General features: G+C 37.9%; 1 protein-coding gene across 1 annotated transcript; it reads left to right on the top strand.

The window, feature by feature from the left end:
• Positions 1-7740: 7740 nt before the first annotated feature.
• On the top strand, positions 7741-10365 carry LOC145877266 (uncharacterized). The gene is made up of 2 exons (XM_082972567.1): positions 7741-7744; positions 7839-10365. The coding sequence occupies exons 1-2, from the start codon at positions 7741-7743 to the stop codon at positions 8642-8644; spliced, it is 810 nt and encodes a 269-aa protein (XP_082828693.1). The 3' UTR covers positions 8645-10365.
• The last annotated feature ends 6944 nt before the right edge of the window (positions 10366-17309 follow it).

Raw genomic sequence — 17309 nt, forward strand, 5'->3', positions numbered from 1 at the left:
AATTTCAAACACAGATTCAACCACAAAGGCCAGGGAGGTTTTCCAACGCCTCGCAAAGAAGGGCATGTATTGGTGGATGGGTAAAAAAAAGCAGACATTGAATATCCCTTTGAGCATGGTGAAGTTATTAATTACACTTTAGATGGTGTATCAATATACCCAGTCACTAACTCAGTTGCTGGAGAGGAAGGAAACCGCTCAGGGATTTCACCATGAGGCCAATGGTGACTTTAAAATAGTTAGTGTTTAATGATTGTGATATGAGAAAACTGCGGATGGATCAACAACATTGTAGTTACTCCACAATACTAACCTAAATGACAGAGTGAAAAGAAGGAAGCATTCCCAGTCAGAGGACCTGAAATCACATGAGAGAATAGAGAGGCTGTTGGCACTAAAGTAATACTACAAAAGAATGTGGCAAAGAAACAAACTTTATATCCTGAATACAAAGCGTTATGTTTGGGGAGGGTTTGGAGGGTTTGGCTGGCCGGGACGTCCTTGTCCCATTGTGCTCTAGCGACTCCTTGTGGTGGTCAGCATGCACGCTGACTTCGGTCGCCAGCTGGACAGTGTTTCCTCCGACACATTGGTGTGGCTGTCTTCCGGGTTAAACGAGCAGTGTGTCAAGATGTGCAGTGCGGCTTGGCAGGGTCGTGTTTCAGAGGACACATGGCTCGACCTTCGCCTCTCCCCGGAGTCCGTAGGGGAGTTGCAATTGGATATCATGAAATTGGTGAGAAAAAGGTGTAAAAGTACAAAAAAAAAAAATATATATATATATACACTCGTACTGAAATTTGATTTTTCGATGATCTGGCAGATGTGAAAACCATTTAAACACCTGCAAAACTTCGGTTAGAAGTGAATCACCTGCCTGGACATCCTAAGAAGCACACAGAGACCTGCATTTTGAAGTGGGTTTAATAATACTTGTGAAAACTGACTTCAGGTGATTGAGGGATCTAGTCGAGATTAAACATCATAGGAAGTTTTATCATGTGGAGGTTTCATTCAGGTCTCTGTTTAATTAATTATATAATCTGTTTGTCTTTGACTGGAGAGAGACCAGACTCTCCTTCTGACAGCAGGAAGAGTTCTTCAGAGAAACCAGACACCTGAGATGTCCAAACCAGCAGGACGACATCACTGCTCCCAGTGTGGAAAGAGTTTTACTCAGTTAGGGAGCCTGAGAGCACATAAGAGAATACACACTGGAGAGAAGCCTTACACCTGCTCCTTGTGCGGAAATTGTTTTAGGTGGTTAGGGAGCGTGGAAAGGCATGAGAGGACACACACAGGAGAAAAGCCTTTCCAATGTTCCCATTGTGGAAAGAGTTGCACCCAGTTAGGGAGCCTGAAGGAGCATGAGAGAATACACACAGGAGAAAAGCCTTACCACTGCTCCCACAGTGGAAAGAGATTTACCCGGTTAAGGTACCTGAAAGAGCATGAAAGAATACATACACATACACAGGAGGAGAAGACATACCACTGCTCTCATTGTGAAAAGACATTTTCCCAGTCAGAGGACCTGAAATCACATGAGAGAATAGAGAGGCTGTGTTCTGACTTATGTTTTTGATTGAGAAATTGTGTTTTTGTTCATTCTACATTAAATAATATTGTATGAATGAAATCATACTGAAAAATAGGTCTACATGTTTTTCCCAGCTCAAGACATGATCATGTCGAAAATCGGATTAAAAGAGTAAAAAAAAATGTTTTGATTATGAACTTAAGATTGATTGAATGCAGGTGTAAACCCCTAAATGTTGTTCACTATATCATTGGGATATTTCAAACATGTTAATTATTAAATAGATTGATATTAGTATTTCTTCATTCAGATTGTCATTGTAAATGCGTATTGGTTCTCAATTGACATATCTGATTAAATAAATGTGAAATAAAGTAAATGCCATATTATTTTTGGGAAGTCTATTTGGTTCTATGTTGGGACTATAAGAATATTTTGAAGATAAATACACAAGGCAGAGTACGAGAGAGACAGAGGACGAGAGGTCAGTACAGTACTAACAACCAATGGAAATAGTGTTTTTTCCTGTAATAGGGAGTTATTGATCAGTGGTTCAGCAACATGGGAGGATGTAGATGTACACTACCGTTCAACAGTTTGGGGTCACTTAGAAATAACCTTGTTTTTAAAAGAAAGCCATTTTTTGTCCATTAAAATAGCATCAAATTGATCTGAAATACAGTGTAGACATTGTTAATGTTGTAAATGACTATTGTAGCTGGAAACAGATGATTATTAATGGAATATCTACATAGGCGTACAGAGGCCCATTATCAGCAACCATCTCTCCTGTGTTCCTATGGCACGTTGTGTTAGTTAATCCAAGTTTATCATTTTAAAAGGCTAATTGATCATTAGAAAACCCTTTTGCAATTATGTTAGCACAGCTGAAAACTGTTGTTATGATTAAAGAAGCAATAAAACTGGTCTGCTTTAGACTAGTTGAGTATCTGGAGCATCAATGTAACCTCTCAAATTCATAGACAGGTGTCGCGTCTATTTTTACCCAAAAGTAGTTTTTTACCTGGAGACTGTAGTGCTACTTTCTCAAAATGAACATAAATGCTGTAGGGGGAGGGTTCTGGTGATTTACCAGGAGACTGGGGCCGATCCCCATTTAGGAATGTATGTCTTGCTTACTCACACTCTGCATGTGTTGATACCTGGCTGAAAACCCTCACAGTTGTTGGCCAACAGATTTTGTCATGGAGTTTTCATTCAATAGGGTTTAGAGTACATTTCATCTTAAGCCATTCTTTTAAATACGGTAATACCTTTAATTAGAATGTTGTGCCTTTAAATACCTTTTCATTCTAATTTTGTTGACGGACTCAATAGAATACACGGAGTCAGAAACTAGGGATCAATTCAAGAAAGTCATCATTCGTCTCTGTTTCAACACCAACTGGTAGATTTAAAAATACTCTGATCTTGTAGATTATTTAGGTACATTTTAGGGTTAGGAAAGTATGTATGAATCATAAAAACAATAGTCCTATAAATCTACCCTAATTCTTACTAATCATGGAAGTTTGATGACAACGGCCCAATCCTACATTTACATAAGTGTTCAGACCCTTAACTCAGTACTTTGTTGAAACACCTTTGGCAGCGATTACAGCCTTGAGTCTTCTTGGGTATGACACTAGAAGCTTGGCACAACTGTATTTGGGGAGTTTCTCCCATTCTTCTCTGCAGATCCTCTCAAGCTCTGTCAGGTTGGATGGGGAGCATCGCTGCACAACTATTTTCAGAGATGTTTGATCGGGTTCAAGTCCGGGCTCTGGCTGGACCACTCAAGGACAACAGTGCAATAATATGTAACAACTTCACAACAAATACACACATCTAAAGTAAAGGAATGGAATTAAGAATATATAAATATTTGGACGAGCAATGTCAGAGTGGCATAGACTAAAATACAGTAGAATAGTATAGAATACAGTATATACATATGAGATGAGTAATACATAGACAGATACAGTAGAATAGGATAGAATACAGTATATACATATGAGATGAGTAATGCATAGAGAGATACAGTAGAATAGGATAGAATACAGTATATACATATGTGATGAGTAATACATAGACAGATACAGTAGAATAGGATAGAACCTAGTCTGTTCATTATATACTTCTACATGATGTATTGTTACACCATGTAGGAGCAGTATAGACCAAGTCTGTTCATTATATACATCTACATGATGTATTGTTACACCATGTAGGAGCAGTATAGACCTAGTCTGTTCATTATATACATCTACATGATGTATTGTTACACCATGTAGGAGCAGTATAGACCTAGTCTGTTCATTATATACATCTACATGATGTATTGTTACACCATGTAGGAGCAGTATAGACCTAGTCTGTTCATTATATACATCTACATGATGTATTGTTACACCAACACAAAAAAAGGAAATTATATTATTTTATACTAATACAATTGCTCAGAGAAAGAGATATAGTTTAAAATGTAATTCTCAAAAGGTTGGGGTCTGAATTATTGCCACCCATGTTTTCAATACTCCAGCACCCTCCCCTTGGGAGGATAACGACACTGAAATGTTTTATGAGATTAGAGAACACATTGGGTGGGATCTTAGACCCTTCCTTCATACAGAATCTCTCCAGGTCCTTGATTTATTTAGTCTGCTCTTATGGACTGCCCTGATCAATTCAAACCACAGGTTTTCAATGGAGTTCAAGTCCGAAGACTGAGATGGCCATTGAAAATGTTGATTTTTGTGCCCAATTAACCATTTCTTTGTGGATGTTGATGTGTCTTGCTGGAAGATCCTCTTATGGCCAAGTTTCAGCCTCCTAGCAGAGAGGTAACCAGGTTTTGGGCTAAAATATCCTGGTAGTGGGTAAAGTTTATTTATTTATTTCATACAGTAATTTTTGCTCATCATTATCAAGGGTACCAATAACTAGGTGCTTATTTTGATATCTAGTTATTTGACTGAATCAGAAATACAGATGTGGAGTAGATGTAGTTTGTTTTAAATTCTCATAAAAAAAATGAACTAATCAAACAACACTTGTTGCTCTTTGTACGTGTTGATATAATATTAATATTTAATGGAGAGGAAAAAAACGTTTCCCTAAACTGCTTTATAATATTATAATTCAATGAAGAATAAAAATAGTTTTCCCTCCTCAACTGCGTTTCCTCCCTCCAGACAGCAGATGGCGATATGTGTCTTTCAGGCGATGTTTCTAGTGTGACGTATAATCTAGTGGACGGAACTCTTCAACAACTGCAGCCACCTCGGTAGCTCGCTAGCCGACAAAGTCTGAACATTCAAGTTCTTTAGACACTTTCCTGGTTTAATTGTAACTGTGATTTAAACATACTTATGTGGAAACAACTAGCTACCCCATTTAATTTAATATTTACGTTGTAAGTCAACTATCTGGCTGGTTAAGTTAGCACTAGCCTAGCTAGCTAACATCTCCGACCATGCGCTCACTAAGCTACTCTCCTCCTGCTAAAGAAGAGGTCTGCTGGACGGAGAAAGAAGCTCTGGGGCTGAACATTGTCGTGAAAGAGGAGAAGGAAGAGGAGGATGTCACAATACAACAAGAAGTAGAGGGTGAGGCTGTTACCGTGAAAGAAGAAGAGAAAGACGTTACAGAGAAAGAAGAGGAAGACGCGTTCAGAGTGAAAGAGGAAGAGGAGGATGTTATTGTGAAAGAAGAGGAGGAAGTGAAAGAAGATGAAGACGTTTTTGGAGTGGAGGATGAAGAGGGGGAGATTACTGTCACATTAGAGGACGAAGAAGAGAAGACTGGAGAACTGATTAACACCAGTAAATACAGTGAGTAATATCTTATAAAACAGGGACATTGATCTGATTAACACCAGTAAATACAGTGAGTACTATCTAATAAAACAGGGGCATTGATCTGATTAACACCAGTAAATACAGTGAGTACTATCTAATAAAACAGGGACATTGATCTGATTAACACCAGTAAATACAGTGAGTACTATCTAATAAAACAGGGGCATTGATCTGATTAACACCAGTAAATACAGTGAGTACTATCTAATAAAACAGGGGCATTGATCTGATTAACACCAGTAAATACAGTGAGTACTATCTAATAAAACAGGGACATTGATCTGATTAACACCAGTAAATACAGTGAGTACTATCTAATAAAACAGGGGCATTGATCTGATTAACACCAGTAAATACAGTGAGTACTATCTAATAAAACAGGGACATTGATCTGATTAACACCAGTAAATACAGTGAGTACTATCTAATAAAACAGGGGCACAAACTCTGCAGTTGTTGAACTAATGTGTGATTTTTAAAAGGGAAGCCCTACTACACTTGAATATGTTTTTGTACTGTCGGAATTGTCCATGACGTCCTCCAGTGATTTAAAAAAAAACTTTTCCTGTTGAAAAGTGATATATAAATACAGTAAAGTATAAACACACTAAAAGGAAACAAATAAATGTTTTGAGCAAAATAGTGTTTTTTTAACAACTGCAAACTAGAAGGAGTGATGTCATAGTAAGGCCTCCAAGGAGTTGGCTTGATGGGAAGTCGTGATGTCATCCAATAGGAGACTGATCTTCATGTGAATATTCATTATTCTTTTTAAAATCCTTCCTGTTCTGTCAAGTTGGTTGTTGATCATTGCTAGAAAGCCGTTTTCAAGTCTTGCTATAGACTTTCAAGATGATTTAAGTCCGAACTGTAACTAGGCCACTCAGGAACATTCAATGTCATCTTGGTAAGCTCCTCCAGTGTAGATTTGGCCTTGTGGTTTAGGTTATTGTCATGTTAGGACGGTTTTCTGTATTCAGATCTCTGAAATGCACTCTACCTACGTAACATTTAGTGTCTCCTTATGTTACGCTGGGAAAACAGTTTTCATGGGCACAGAAATCCTAAATCATTTCAGAGTTTGCTAAATCCAATGGTTCTAACTGAGAGTCACCTTAACTTTATTGACAACACCCAAATGGATACTGTCATTAATGCGGTTCTTCAATAATTACACATAATTCTTAATACTGTAGCTGTTTAGTTACAGTCACATGTTCAACTATCATCAGCTGATCCAGGAAATCATTTTCTGAATGACAGTCACATGACAAACATCACGACATGCAACAACAACCAAAGTGCTTCTTCATTCATTACTCTGGTAAAGACAGTTATGCCGTGCTCCACGTTGGATCCAACATCCCTAACAAATTGATGTTTATAATGTATTATTGTCTGCTTGATTTACAGTAGGGTCTCGTTAGTCTGTTTGGACACAGAGATACTTACCTCATAATGTGTAGAGAACTGTTCCTTGATGGATAGGCTATTGTACAACACACAGAGCTATTTTCCTATATTCATGACATTTAGAATGACAACACATTACAGAGTAGCCTAGTGGGATTATTCACAAAATTATCTGGTGATCAGGTTATGAAATGTCATGACAAAGACATTTTAGTTTCCATGTTTCACCTGAAATATTAAATGATTTATAGTCCTAGGTCTATGTTGTTGTTAGGTGAAGTTATGGGTCCTAGAGTAGGTCTATGTTATAGTTATGGGTCCAACAGTAGGTCTATGTTGTTGTTAGGTGAAGTTATGGGTCCTACAGTAGGTCTATGTTGTTGTTAGGTGAAGTTATGGGTCCTACAGTAGGTCTATGTTATTGTTAGGTGAAGTTATGGGTCCTACAGTAGGTCTATGTTATTGTTAGGTGAAGTTATGGGTCCTACAGTAGGTCTATGTTGTTGTTAGGTGAAGTTATGGGTCCTACAGTAGGTCTATGTTGTTGTTAGGTGAAGTTATGGGTCCTACAGTAGGTCTATGTTGTTGTTAGGTGAAGTTATGGGTCCTACAGTAGGTCTATGTTGTTGTTAGGAGAAGTTATGGGTCCTACAGTAGGTCTATGTTGTTGTTAGGAGAAGTTATGTTAAACACTTAGTGGACAAACACTCATTGTCAGGCAGATGGCAAAGCGCAATATTAGCAAACACAGAAAGGGGCCTATATTGGAGACCAAAAGTCGTCTGGCACACTGCTTAGAGTTACAACAACTTTAATAACTTATTTCTAGTTTCTACTAATTTGAAAACAAGACAAAATATGATTGTTGCTAAGTTGACTGTCTTAATGGTCAAATAATTTTACAGACATCAGTTGTTGTATAACTTCATGGGTATGATCTGGGCATCATCTTTTACCTCAAATAAACAGTGGATTTCTGCTGTTGTGGGACTTTAACCATCTGTCTGACTTTGTTGTTCACACAGGAGAGAGACGGGACTATCGTGGATCCTCTGGGGAGCCTCAACAACCTCATGATGCTGACGAGGCAGAGAAGAGTCTCTCCAGATCAGAACACCTCAATAAACACCAGCGAGTTCACACAGGAGAGAAATCTCACTGCTGCTCTGACTGTGGGAAAATATTCAACTCTTCACTAGGCCTTAAAATACATCAAAGAATTCACACTGGAGAGAAATCTTATGGCTGTGATCAATGTGGGAAGAGTTTTATTCGGCTACAAACTCTGAAATCACACCAGAGGATACACACTGGAGAGAAACCTTTTGGCTGTGATCAATGTGGGAAGGGTTTTACTCAGCTAAACAGCCTGATAGTACACCAGCGGACACACACAGGAGAGAAACCTTATGGCTGTAATCAATGTGGGAAAAGTTTTACGACATCTAGCTATCTAACTATACACAAGAGAACACACACAGGAGAGAAACCATATAGCTGTAATCAATGTGGGAAGAGTTTTACTCAGCTAAACAGCCTGATAGTACACCAGCGGACACACACAGGAGAGAAACCTTATGTCTGTGATCAATGTGTAAAGAGTTTTAGTACGTTTGGCTGTCTGACTGCACACCAGAGGGCACACACAGGAGAGAAACCTTATAGCTGTGATCAGTGTGGGAAGAGTTTTACTACATCTAGCTGTCTAACTAAACACCAGAGAACACACACAGGACAGAAACCTCATAGCTGTGGTCAATGTGGGAAGAGATACTCTGATAAAAGACATCTGATCAAACATCAGAAAATACATGAAGGAGTTGTTTCATGATATCAGTGAAATAATGTCACAATGTAGAATGTTTTAACATTGTAGTAGGAGTATTTTAATAACGTCAGAATGTAGAACCCTAAACGTTTGTTGTTCAATTGATTTTAGCCTCAGGGGGAAAAATCCAGGCTCTGAAATGGAAGAGTTACTATTTATGTGATTTAACAAAAAGTGACTAACAAAAAAAGAGTTCTGTTACACTTACCACGTTGGTGACCCACTGGAATCACAATGCAACACTTCAAAATGTAGCTAGCTGTTTTCTACAAATTGTACTCTAACCAGTGATGTACACATTATTCCCATATTCCATGTGGTTTTTGAGCTGTTAGTTTTAACAGGACGTGCAACCTCATCTCCCTCCTCTCGCACAATTGATTTCAACATGATATCGATGAGTGATGACAAATAAGTGTTGTGTTCCTTTGTTCAGCAACCCTTAAATGTAAATGCATCACTGTTGCCCTGCTTTTAGAATATCAGGGTTAATTCTCAGATGTGCCAAACCAAATGTAGTAGAGCATGACATTTGGGACTGGGCCCCGATCCAACAACATGCCTATCTAGTGAACCCTGAAAAGAGAGAGAAGCTCTGCAGTGAGGTGGAAAGTTACTATGGATATTGCAGGAGTTTCCTCTTGAAATCAGACATGTCAGTGGTGAGGACAACTTGGTTGCTGATTGTCTCAAGGGTGGGCAGTTAAAAAGTTTTGTGTTTAGCCATTGCGTTACCATGGATCACAATTTATTTTGACTGCACGTTTTTCCGTATTGGAGATGAGTTTTGTTTGGGCTCGTTCCAAGGGGATGAGAGTTCTAGAAGCTAGTGAGTTTTAGGAAGAGGAGAGTTCTAGAAGCTAGTGGGATTTAGGAAGAGGAGAGTTCTAGAAGCTAGTGAGTTTTAGGAAGACGAGTGTTCTAGAAGCTAGTGGGATTTAGGATTCTATAGAAAGAAAAAGGAGAAAAAAATAATACGATTGTATATTATTATTTAGGAATACGTGTTTTTTTCTTGTTTTTACTTGTTGACATCCAGTAGACACCATGTTTATATTGTAGAAGGGAAGCATTTTTGTTGATTTTAATATGAAATGTAAGTTGTTTTCTGTTGGTGGTGAGCAAACTTGTCCATCAAAAATATAGGATATATTTTTTGTCTTAAGGTGGAAGGTGTTACAGGCTTTGGTTTTTCCATTTATGTTTTGAGGTTGGACTTTAGCCCGTCTAGCTCGTTAGCACGTCTAGCTCGTTAGCACTTCTAGCTCGTTAGCACGTCTAGCTCGTTAGCACGTCTAGCCTGTTAGCACGTCTAGCTCGTTAGCACGTCTAGCTCGTTAGCACATCTAGCTCGTTAGCACGTCTAGCTCGTTAGCACGTCTAGCTCGTTAGCACATCTAGCTCGTTAGCACGTAGGACGCACTGATTGGTGTCACCTCAGTTAGTCAATGTGTTACACCTGTGCTGGCTTGTCCATCTCGTTATGGTTGAATATAACATCCAATTGTTAATATTGTAATCAATTAATTTTCCTTAGAATGCTCATTAGTCTTTCAGTTGTTATTCTTCATTTTTTTTATCCTCTTATGTTTGTGGTAAATATTGCTGTTTATTTTCATTGTTTTTTTGTTTTCTTTTCCCTGTGAAGCCATTGTGTTTCATCCATGTCTGAAATGTGCTGTATAAATAAAGCTTGATTTGAACATATAAAACTAATGAACCCAATGACTGACAATCAACAGACTTTTGCAAAACTAATGAACAAATATGTGCAAAAGCAACACGTATCTTGGTCCATCTTAGTATGAAAAACAGTATAAATTCAGTATATCTTCCACTATGTCAAAATAGTGCTGGTATGTAAGTTTAGTATCACTTTTCAACCAACCCAGTTCATTTGTTGAAAATGAAAAATGTTGAAATCAACAATATGTTAAAGGATTCAACTACTGGAAACTGAAACAAACAAATGGATCAAACAGATCAATCCTACTGGACATTGGGTTTGATTCAGACCCTGCCAGCATGGCCAGAGATGTAACTTATAACCAGAGAACCACCCCAGACCTTTCATGCCTAAAAACACCTAAGTATTAGATTTACTGCCATGGTCTAGTATGTCACTGCATCAGACACCATTCACAATGCTGGCTGAGGTACTAGTAAAACATGACATATTATTTCCTAACCATTCACAATGCTGGCTGAGGTACGAGTAAAACATGACATATTATTTCCTAACCATTCACAATGCTGGCTGAGGTACGAGTAAAACATGACATATTATTTCCTAACCATTCACAATGCTGGCTGAGGTACGAGTAAAACATGACATATTATTTCCTAACCATTCACAATGCTGGCTGAGGTACGAGTAAAACATGACATATTATTTCCTAACCATTCACAATGCTGGCTGAGGTACGAGTAAAACATGACATATTATTTCCTAACCATTCACAATGCTGGCTGAGGTACGAGTAAAACATAACATATTATTTCCTAACCATTCACAATGCTGGCTGAGGTACGAGTAAAACATGACATATTATTTCCTAACCATTCACAATGCTGGCTGAGGTACGAGTAAAACATGACATATTATTTCCTAACCATTCACAATGCTGGCTGAGGTACGAGTAAAACATGACATATTATTTCCTAACCATTCACAATGCTGGCTGAGGTACTAGTAAAACATGACATATTATTTCCTAACCATTCACAATGCTGGCTGAGGTACGAGTAAATTATGACATATTATTTCCTAACATTTCACAATCCTGGCTGAGGTACGAATACTTCAGTAAATAAATTTGCAAAAATGTATGTTTTTGGTTTGTCATTATGGGGTATTGTGTGTAGATTGATGAGGGGAAAAATTATGACATTTTAGAATACGGCTGTAACGTAACAAAATGTGGAAAAAGTGAAGGGGTCTGAATACTTAACGAATGCACTGTATACCGCTGGTAGAGTTTTCTACCACTGCAGAGTTTTCTATCATTGGCAGTTTTGTACACAGTCATGTGATACGTGGTATAGAAAAGTCCAATCTTAGGAGAGTACATGGGAGGCACTATACTGTGTATCTGCAGGTGTCTATCTGGTCAAAACCACTGATACAGGAGCCCCTCCACCCTCTGGTGGGATGGATCATGTCTACAGAGAAACCTAGATTCAAATACTTAGATTTGTGTGTATTGGGTCTATGTTGTGAAATTGTTAGATATTACTTGTTAGATATTACTGCACTGTCGGAGCTAGAAACACAAGCATTTCGCTACACCCGCAATAATATCTGCTAAACACGTGTATGTGACCAATAAAATGTGATTTGATTTGACATAAACGTCCTATTTATCAAAGGTGTTTTTGGCTGGAGTCAAAATGACTCCAAAGGATTTTAATTTGTTAAAAGTCCATATTGATATAGAAACACTAAACCATGATATAGATTTATTAAGAACAAGTTGATTGACAAAGTCATGAAAATTTGGAAGAATTGAATAAAATACATTTTGGCTATGATAAAAGATATGCCTCTGGGGTCAAAATGATCCATGTCAGAAGTATGGTTCAATGCAAATATGTAGTGGGTGTAAAGTTTGTTTTAAATTCTCACTCATTAAAAACGAATCAATCAACACATGCTTCTCTTTGAACGACTTAATATAATATTAAACTTTTCTGAAATAAATGAAAAATAAACGTTTGGTTCCTCAACTGCGTTGCCCAGTCCAGTCAGCAGATGGCGATGTGCGTCTTTTAGGTTCAGGCGATGCTGCCAGTGTGACGTATAATCTAGTGGACGGGACGCTCCTTCAACAACAACAGCTAGTCAGACACCTCGGTAGCTTTCTAGCAAACATAGCTACAACATTCACGCTCTTTACACTGGTTTGGTGTATATTAGTCGCTGTGTATTAAACACACTTCTGTCGTATGTACTTGTTGGACCATTTAATTATATATTTACGTTGTTTGTCAGCTAGCTGGTTTGCTAAGTTAGCTTAGAACTAGGCTAGTCGCTAATGCTAACTAGCTAACATCTCCGACCATGAGTTCACTAAGCTACTCTCCTCCTGTTAAAGAAGAGGAGGTCTGCTGGACGGAGAAAGAAGCTCTAGTGAAAGAGGAGGAGGAAGAGGAGGCTGTTACATTGGAGGAAGAAGAGGAGGTTGGAGATCTGTTTAACACCAGTAAGTACCGTCTCTGCAGTCGTTGAACCAATATGCAGTAAAGGGGTTCTACACTTTAATGTTGTTCTGTAGGAATGGCTGAAGCTACACTGTAACGTGTAGAACATCAAGAGTGGACCATCAACAAAACGTTAACAATTGATCAAATGCATCCAATGACAATGCCTGAAATACTGTAGTCCTCAATATCTCCTATTAGATTAGCCCAAGATGTTCTCTTAAAGGGGCAATCAGCAGTTGTTACATCCATTTTGGGACTTATACATTAATGATATGTACCCATCTGTTTCCTGAATAAATCACTTAGAAATGCCTCATGAGCTTAGTTCAACTGTTGTACTCCATCAGAACCCAAAATATAAGCATTTTTTTACTCCAATGTTTGTCAGTAAATATAAACAAACACTGTATATCCTCAAAACATGGTTAAAACTATAATGTTGATATCATGGATGGTTACATTTCTCCAGCCCCATCCCTCAGCTTTTTACTGAAACGGGCAGGGAGTACGCTTTATTATTGTTTCTACTGCCGATTGCTGCCCCCGTTACTCCTCAAGGTCCAAGGACTGTATGTTATTTTCAGAGGTAGACTGGCTCTGGCAGCATTCCATCTAAATGTGAATCGATTCTCAATTGCGACACATTCAAGGAAAATAGACATGTTTCTCGACTCATACCCTGACTTTAAAAAGGGATTTGGTGAGAATTAGTTTAGGAACTGCGTGTCACAGCATGACAATGTGAACGCGATTGGTCGACAGTCTCTTGGATGGGAGTTATATACGCCCTGACATTTTCTAGAATAGTTTTTATTTGAAAACGTTTTTGTTTACTTGCCTGCCTATTGAATTTGGAATGCACTGTACTGTTCATCTCTGAAACTCACTGAGATAATTCCTTTGATACAGCAGTAGCAATACACGGATATAACATCTACAGGGTCCTACAGTAGGTCTATGTTGTTATTAGGTGAAGTTATGGGTCCTACAGTAGGTCTATGTTGTTATTAGGTGAAGTTATGGGTCCTACAGTAGGTCTATGTTGTTATTAGGTGAAGTTATGGGTCCTACAGTAGGTCTATGTTGTTATTAGGTTAAGTTATGGGTCCTACAGTAGGTCTATGTTATTGTTAGGTGAAGTTATGGGTCCTACAGTAGGTCTATGTTATTGTTAGGTGAAGTTATGGGTCCTACAGTAGGTCTATGTTATTGTTAGGTGAAGTTATGGGTCCTACAGTAGGTCTATATTGTTATTAGGTGAAGTTATGGGTCCTACAGTAGGTCTATGTTATTGTTAGGTGAAGTTATGGGTCCTACAGTAGGTCTATATTGTTATTAGGTGAAGTTATGGGTCCTACAGTAGGTCTATGTTATTGTTAGGTGAAGTTATGGGTCCTACAGTAGGTCTATGTTATTGTTAGGTGAAGTTATGGGTCCTACAGTATCCTGCGCACCAGTATCTCTACTTGCACATCATCATCTGCTCATCTATCACTCCAGTGTTAATCTGCTAAATTGTAATTACTTCGCTACTATGGCCTATTTATTGCCTTACCTCCTTACTCCATTTGTACACACTGTATATAGATTTTTCTATTGTGTTATTGACTGTACTTTTGTTTATCCCACGTGTAACTGTTGTTTTTTTGTCGCACTGCTTTGCTTTATCTTGGCCAGGTCACAGTTGTAAATGAGAACTTGTTCTTGACTGGCCACCTGGGTAAATAAAGGTGAAAATAATATATATATTTTTTTTACTTTATTGACAACACCCAAATGGATACTGTCATTAACACAGTTCTTCAATAATTACACATAACTCATAATACTGTAGCAAACATTATATTAACCTGTTGGGGATAGGGGGCAGTATTTGCACGGCCGGATAAAAAACGTACCCGATTTAATCTGATTATTACTCCTGCCCAGAAACTAGAATATGCATATAATTATAAGCTTTGGATAGAAAACACTCCAAAGTTTCTAAAACTGTTTGAATGGTGTCTGTGAGTATAACAGAACTCATTTGGCAGGCCAAAACCTGAGAAGATTCCAAACAGGAAGCGCTCTCTCTGACCATTTCATGGCCTTCTTTGATCATCTCTAACCAAAACAGGGGATCTCTGGCATGACGTGACATTTTCTAACGCTCCCATAGGCTCTCAGAAGGCGCCAGAAATTTGAATCTTGGCTTTGGAGCCCCAGGCTGAAACACATTAGCGCCTTCAGTAAGTGGTCGATCTGAGAACAATGAGAATGGAGGGGCGTGCACGGGCCAACTCCATTTTTACTTTCTCTCTCTTTGAGCGTATACAGGGTTTCCCGGTCGGAATATTATCGCTTTTTTACGAGAAAAATCGCATAAAAATTGATTTTAAACAGCGGTTGACATGCTTCGAAGTACGGTAATGGAATATTTAGAATTTTTTTGTCACGAAACGCGTCGGGCGAGTGACCCTTATTTACCTTTCGGATAGTGTCTTGAACGCACGAACAAAACGCCGCTATTTGGATATAACTATGGATTATTTTGAACCAAACCAACATTTGTTATTGAAGTAGAAGTCCTGGGAGTGCATTCTGACGAAGAACAGCAAAGGTAATAACATTTTTCTTATAGTAAATCTGACTTTGGTGAGTGCTAAACTTGCTGGGTGTCAAAATAGCTAGCCTGTGATGGCCGGGCTATGTACTCAGAATATTGCAAAATGTGCTTTCACCGAAAAGCTATTTTAAAATCGGACATAGCGAGTGCATAGAGGAGTTCTGTATCTATAATTCTTAAAATAATTGTTATGTTTTTTGTGAACTTTTATCGTGAGTAATTTAGTAAATTCACCGGAAGTTTGCTAGTTCTGAACGTCACATGCTAATGTAAAAAGCTGGTTTTTGATATATAAATATGAACTTGATTGAACAAAACATGCATGTATTGTATAACATAATGTCCTAGGGGTGTCATCTGATGAAGATCATCAAAGGTTAGTGCTGCATTTAGCTGTGGTTTGGGTTTATGTGACATTATATGCTAGCTTGAAAAATGGGTGTCTGATTATTTCTGGCTGGGTACTCTGCTGACATAATCTAATGTTAGCCCATAGAGGTTAACTGACTTGTCTAGTTAAATAAAGGTTACATTTAAATACATTTAAAAAATAGAGTTTCATGACAAACCATTTTTTACAAATCCGGCAAGGCACCAATTTTGAGAAGGGTTTAAAATAAAGGTTTCAAACCAATTCATGAATGTAATTGAATCTAGGTATGTCTTGCCTTTAATGTAATGGCATGAAAAACAATTGGCTGAATATTATACAATGACTTATCAACAGCTCTAATAATTTGCCTCCACAGGAAATCTACACTGGCTGTTATAGAATATACTATATAGCCTAGAAACCTGGTTAAACTATCATTATGACATCCTGGATGAATTCCAGAATATACTATATAGCCTAGGAACCTGGTTAAATTATCATTATGACCTCATGGATGAATTCTAGAATATACTATATATCCTAGAAACCTGGTTAAACTATCATTATGACATCATGGATGAATTCTAGAATATACTATATATCCTAGAAACCTGGTTAAACTATCATTATGACATCATGGATGAATTCTAGAATATACTATATAGCCTAGAAACCTGGTTAAACTATCATTGTGACATCATGGATGAATTCTAGAATATACTATATATCCTAGAAACCTGGTTAAACTATCATTATGACATCATGGATGAATTCTAGAATATACTATATATCCTAGAAACCTGGTTAAACTATCATTATGACATCATGGATGAATTCTAGAATATACTATATAGCCTAGAAACCTGGTTAAACTATCATTGTGACATCATGGATGAATTCTAGAATATACTATATAGCCTAGAAACCTGGTTAAACTATCATTATGACATCCTGGATGAATAAATTTGAGTGGTTACACTTCTCCTTCCCCCATTCCTCCGCTGTTTACCAAACCAAGCCTCTGGGCAGCCATTTTGTTACTGTTGAAAAAACCCACACAACCCAGCAATCTGCAGTTCATACAACAACAAAACTGTCATTCCACCACTGTTTTGGTAATAAGATGATTAGGGGGTTGGAGAAATGTAACTACTTTCACATTCATAGACAGACCTATGGATGCAAGGACTGACCATCCATGATATCAACATTATAGTTTTAACTATGTTGAGGCTATACAGTGTTGGTTTACATTTCTAAACATTGGAGTAAAAAAAAGCTTATTTGGGGTTCTGATGGGGTACAACAGTTGAACTAAGCTCATGAGGCATGTGTTATATTCTTCAAGAATCAATGGCTATAAATTAATAATTTAAAAGTCGCAATATGGATGTAGCTATTGCATATTTCCGCTTTAACACCACACATCAGTTCAACAACTGCAGAGTTTGTGCCTCTGTATTTAAGACAGTACTTACTAGTGTTAA

This window comes from Salmo salar, unplaced genomic scaffold (genome assembly GCF_965601325.2).
Source record: "Salmo salar unplaced genomic scaffold, fSalSal1 ptg000743l, whole genome shotgun sequence".
Lineage (NCBI taxonomy): Eukaryota > Metazoa > Chordata > Actinopteri > Salmoniformes > Salmonidae > Salmo > Salmo salar.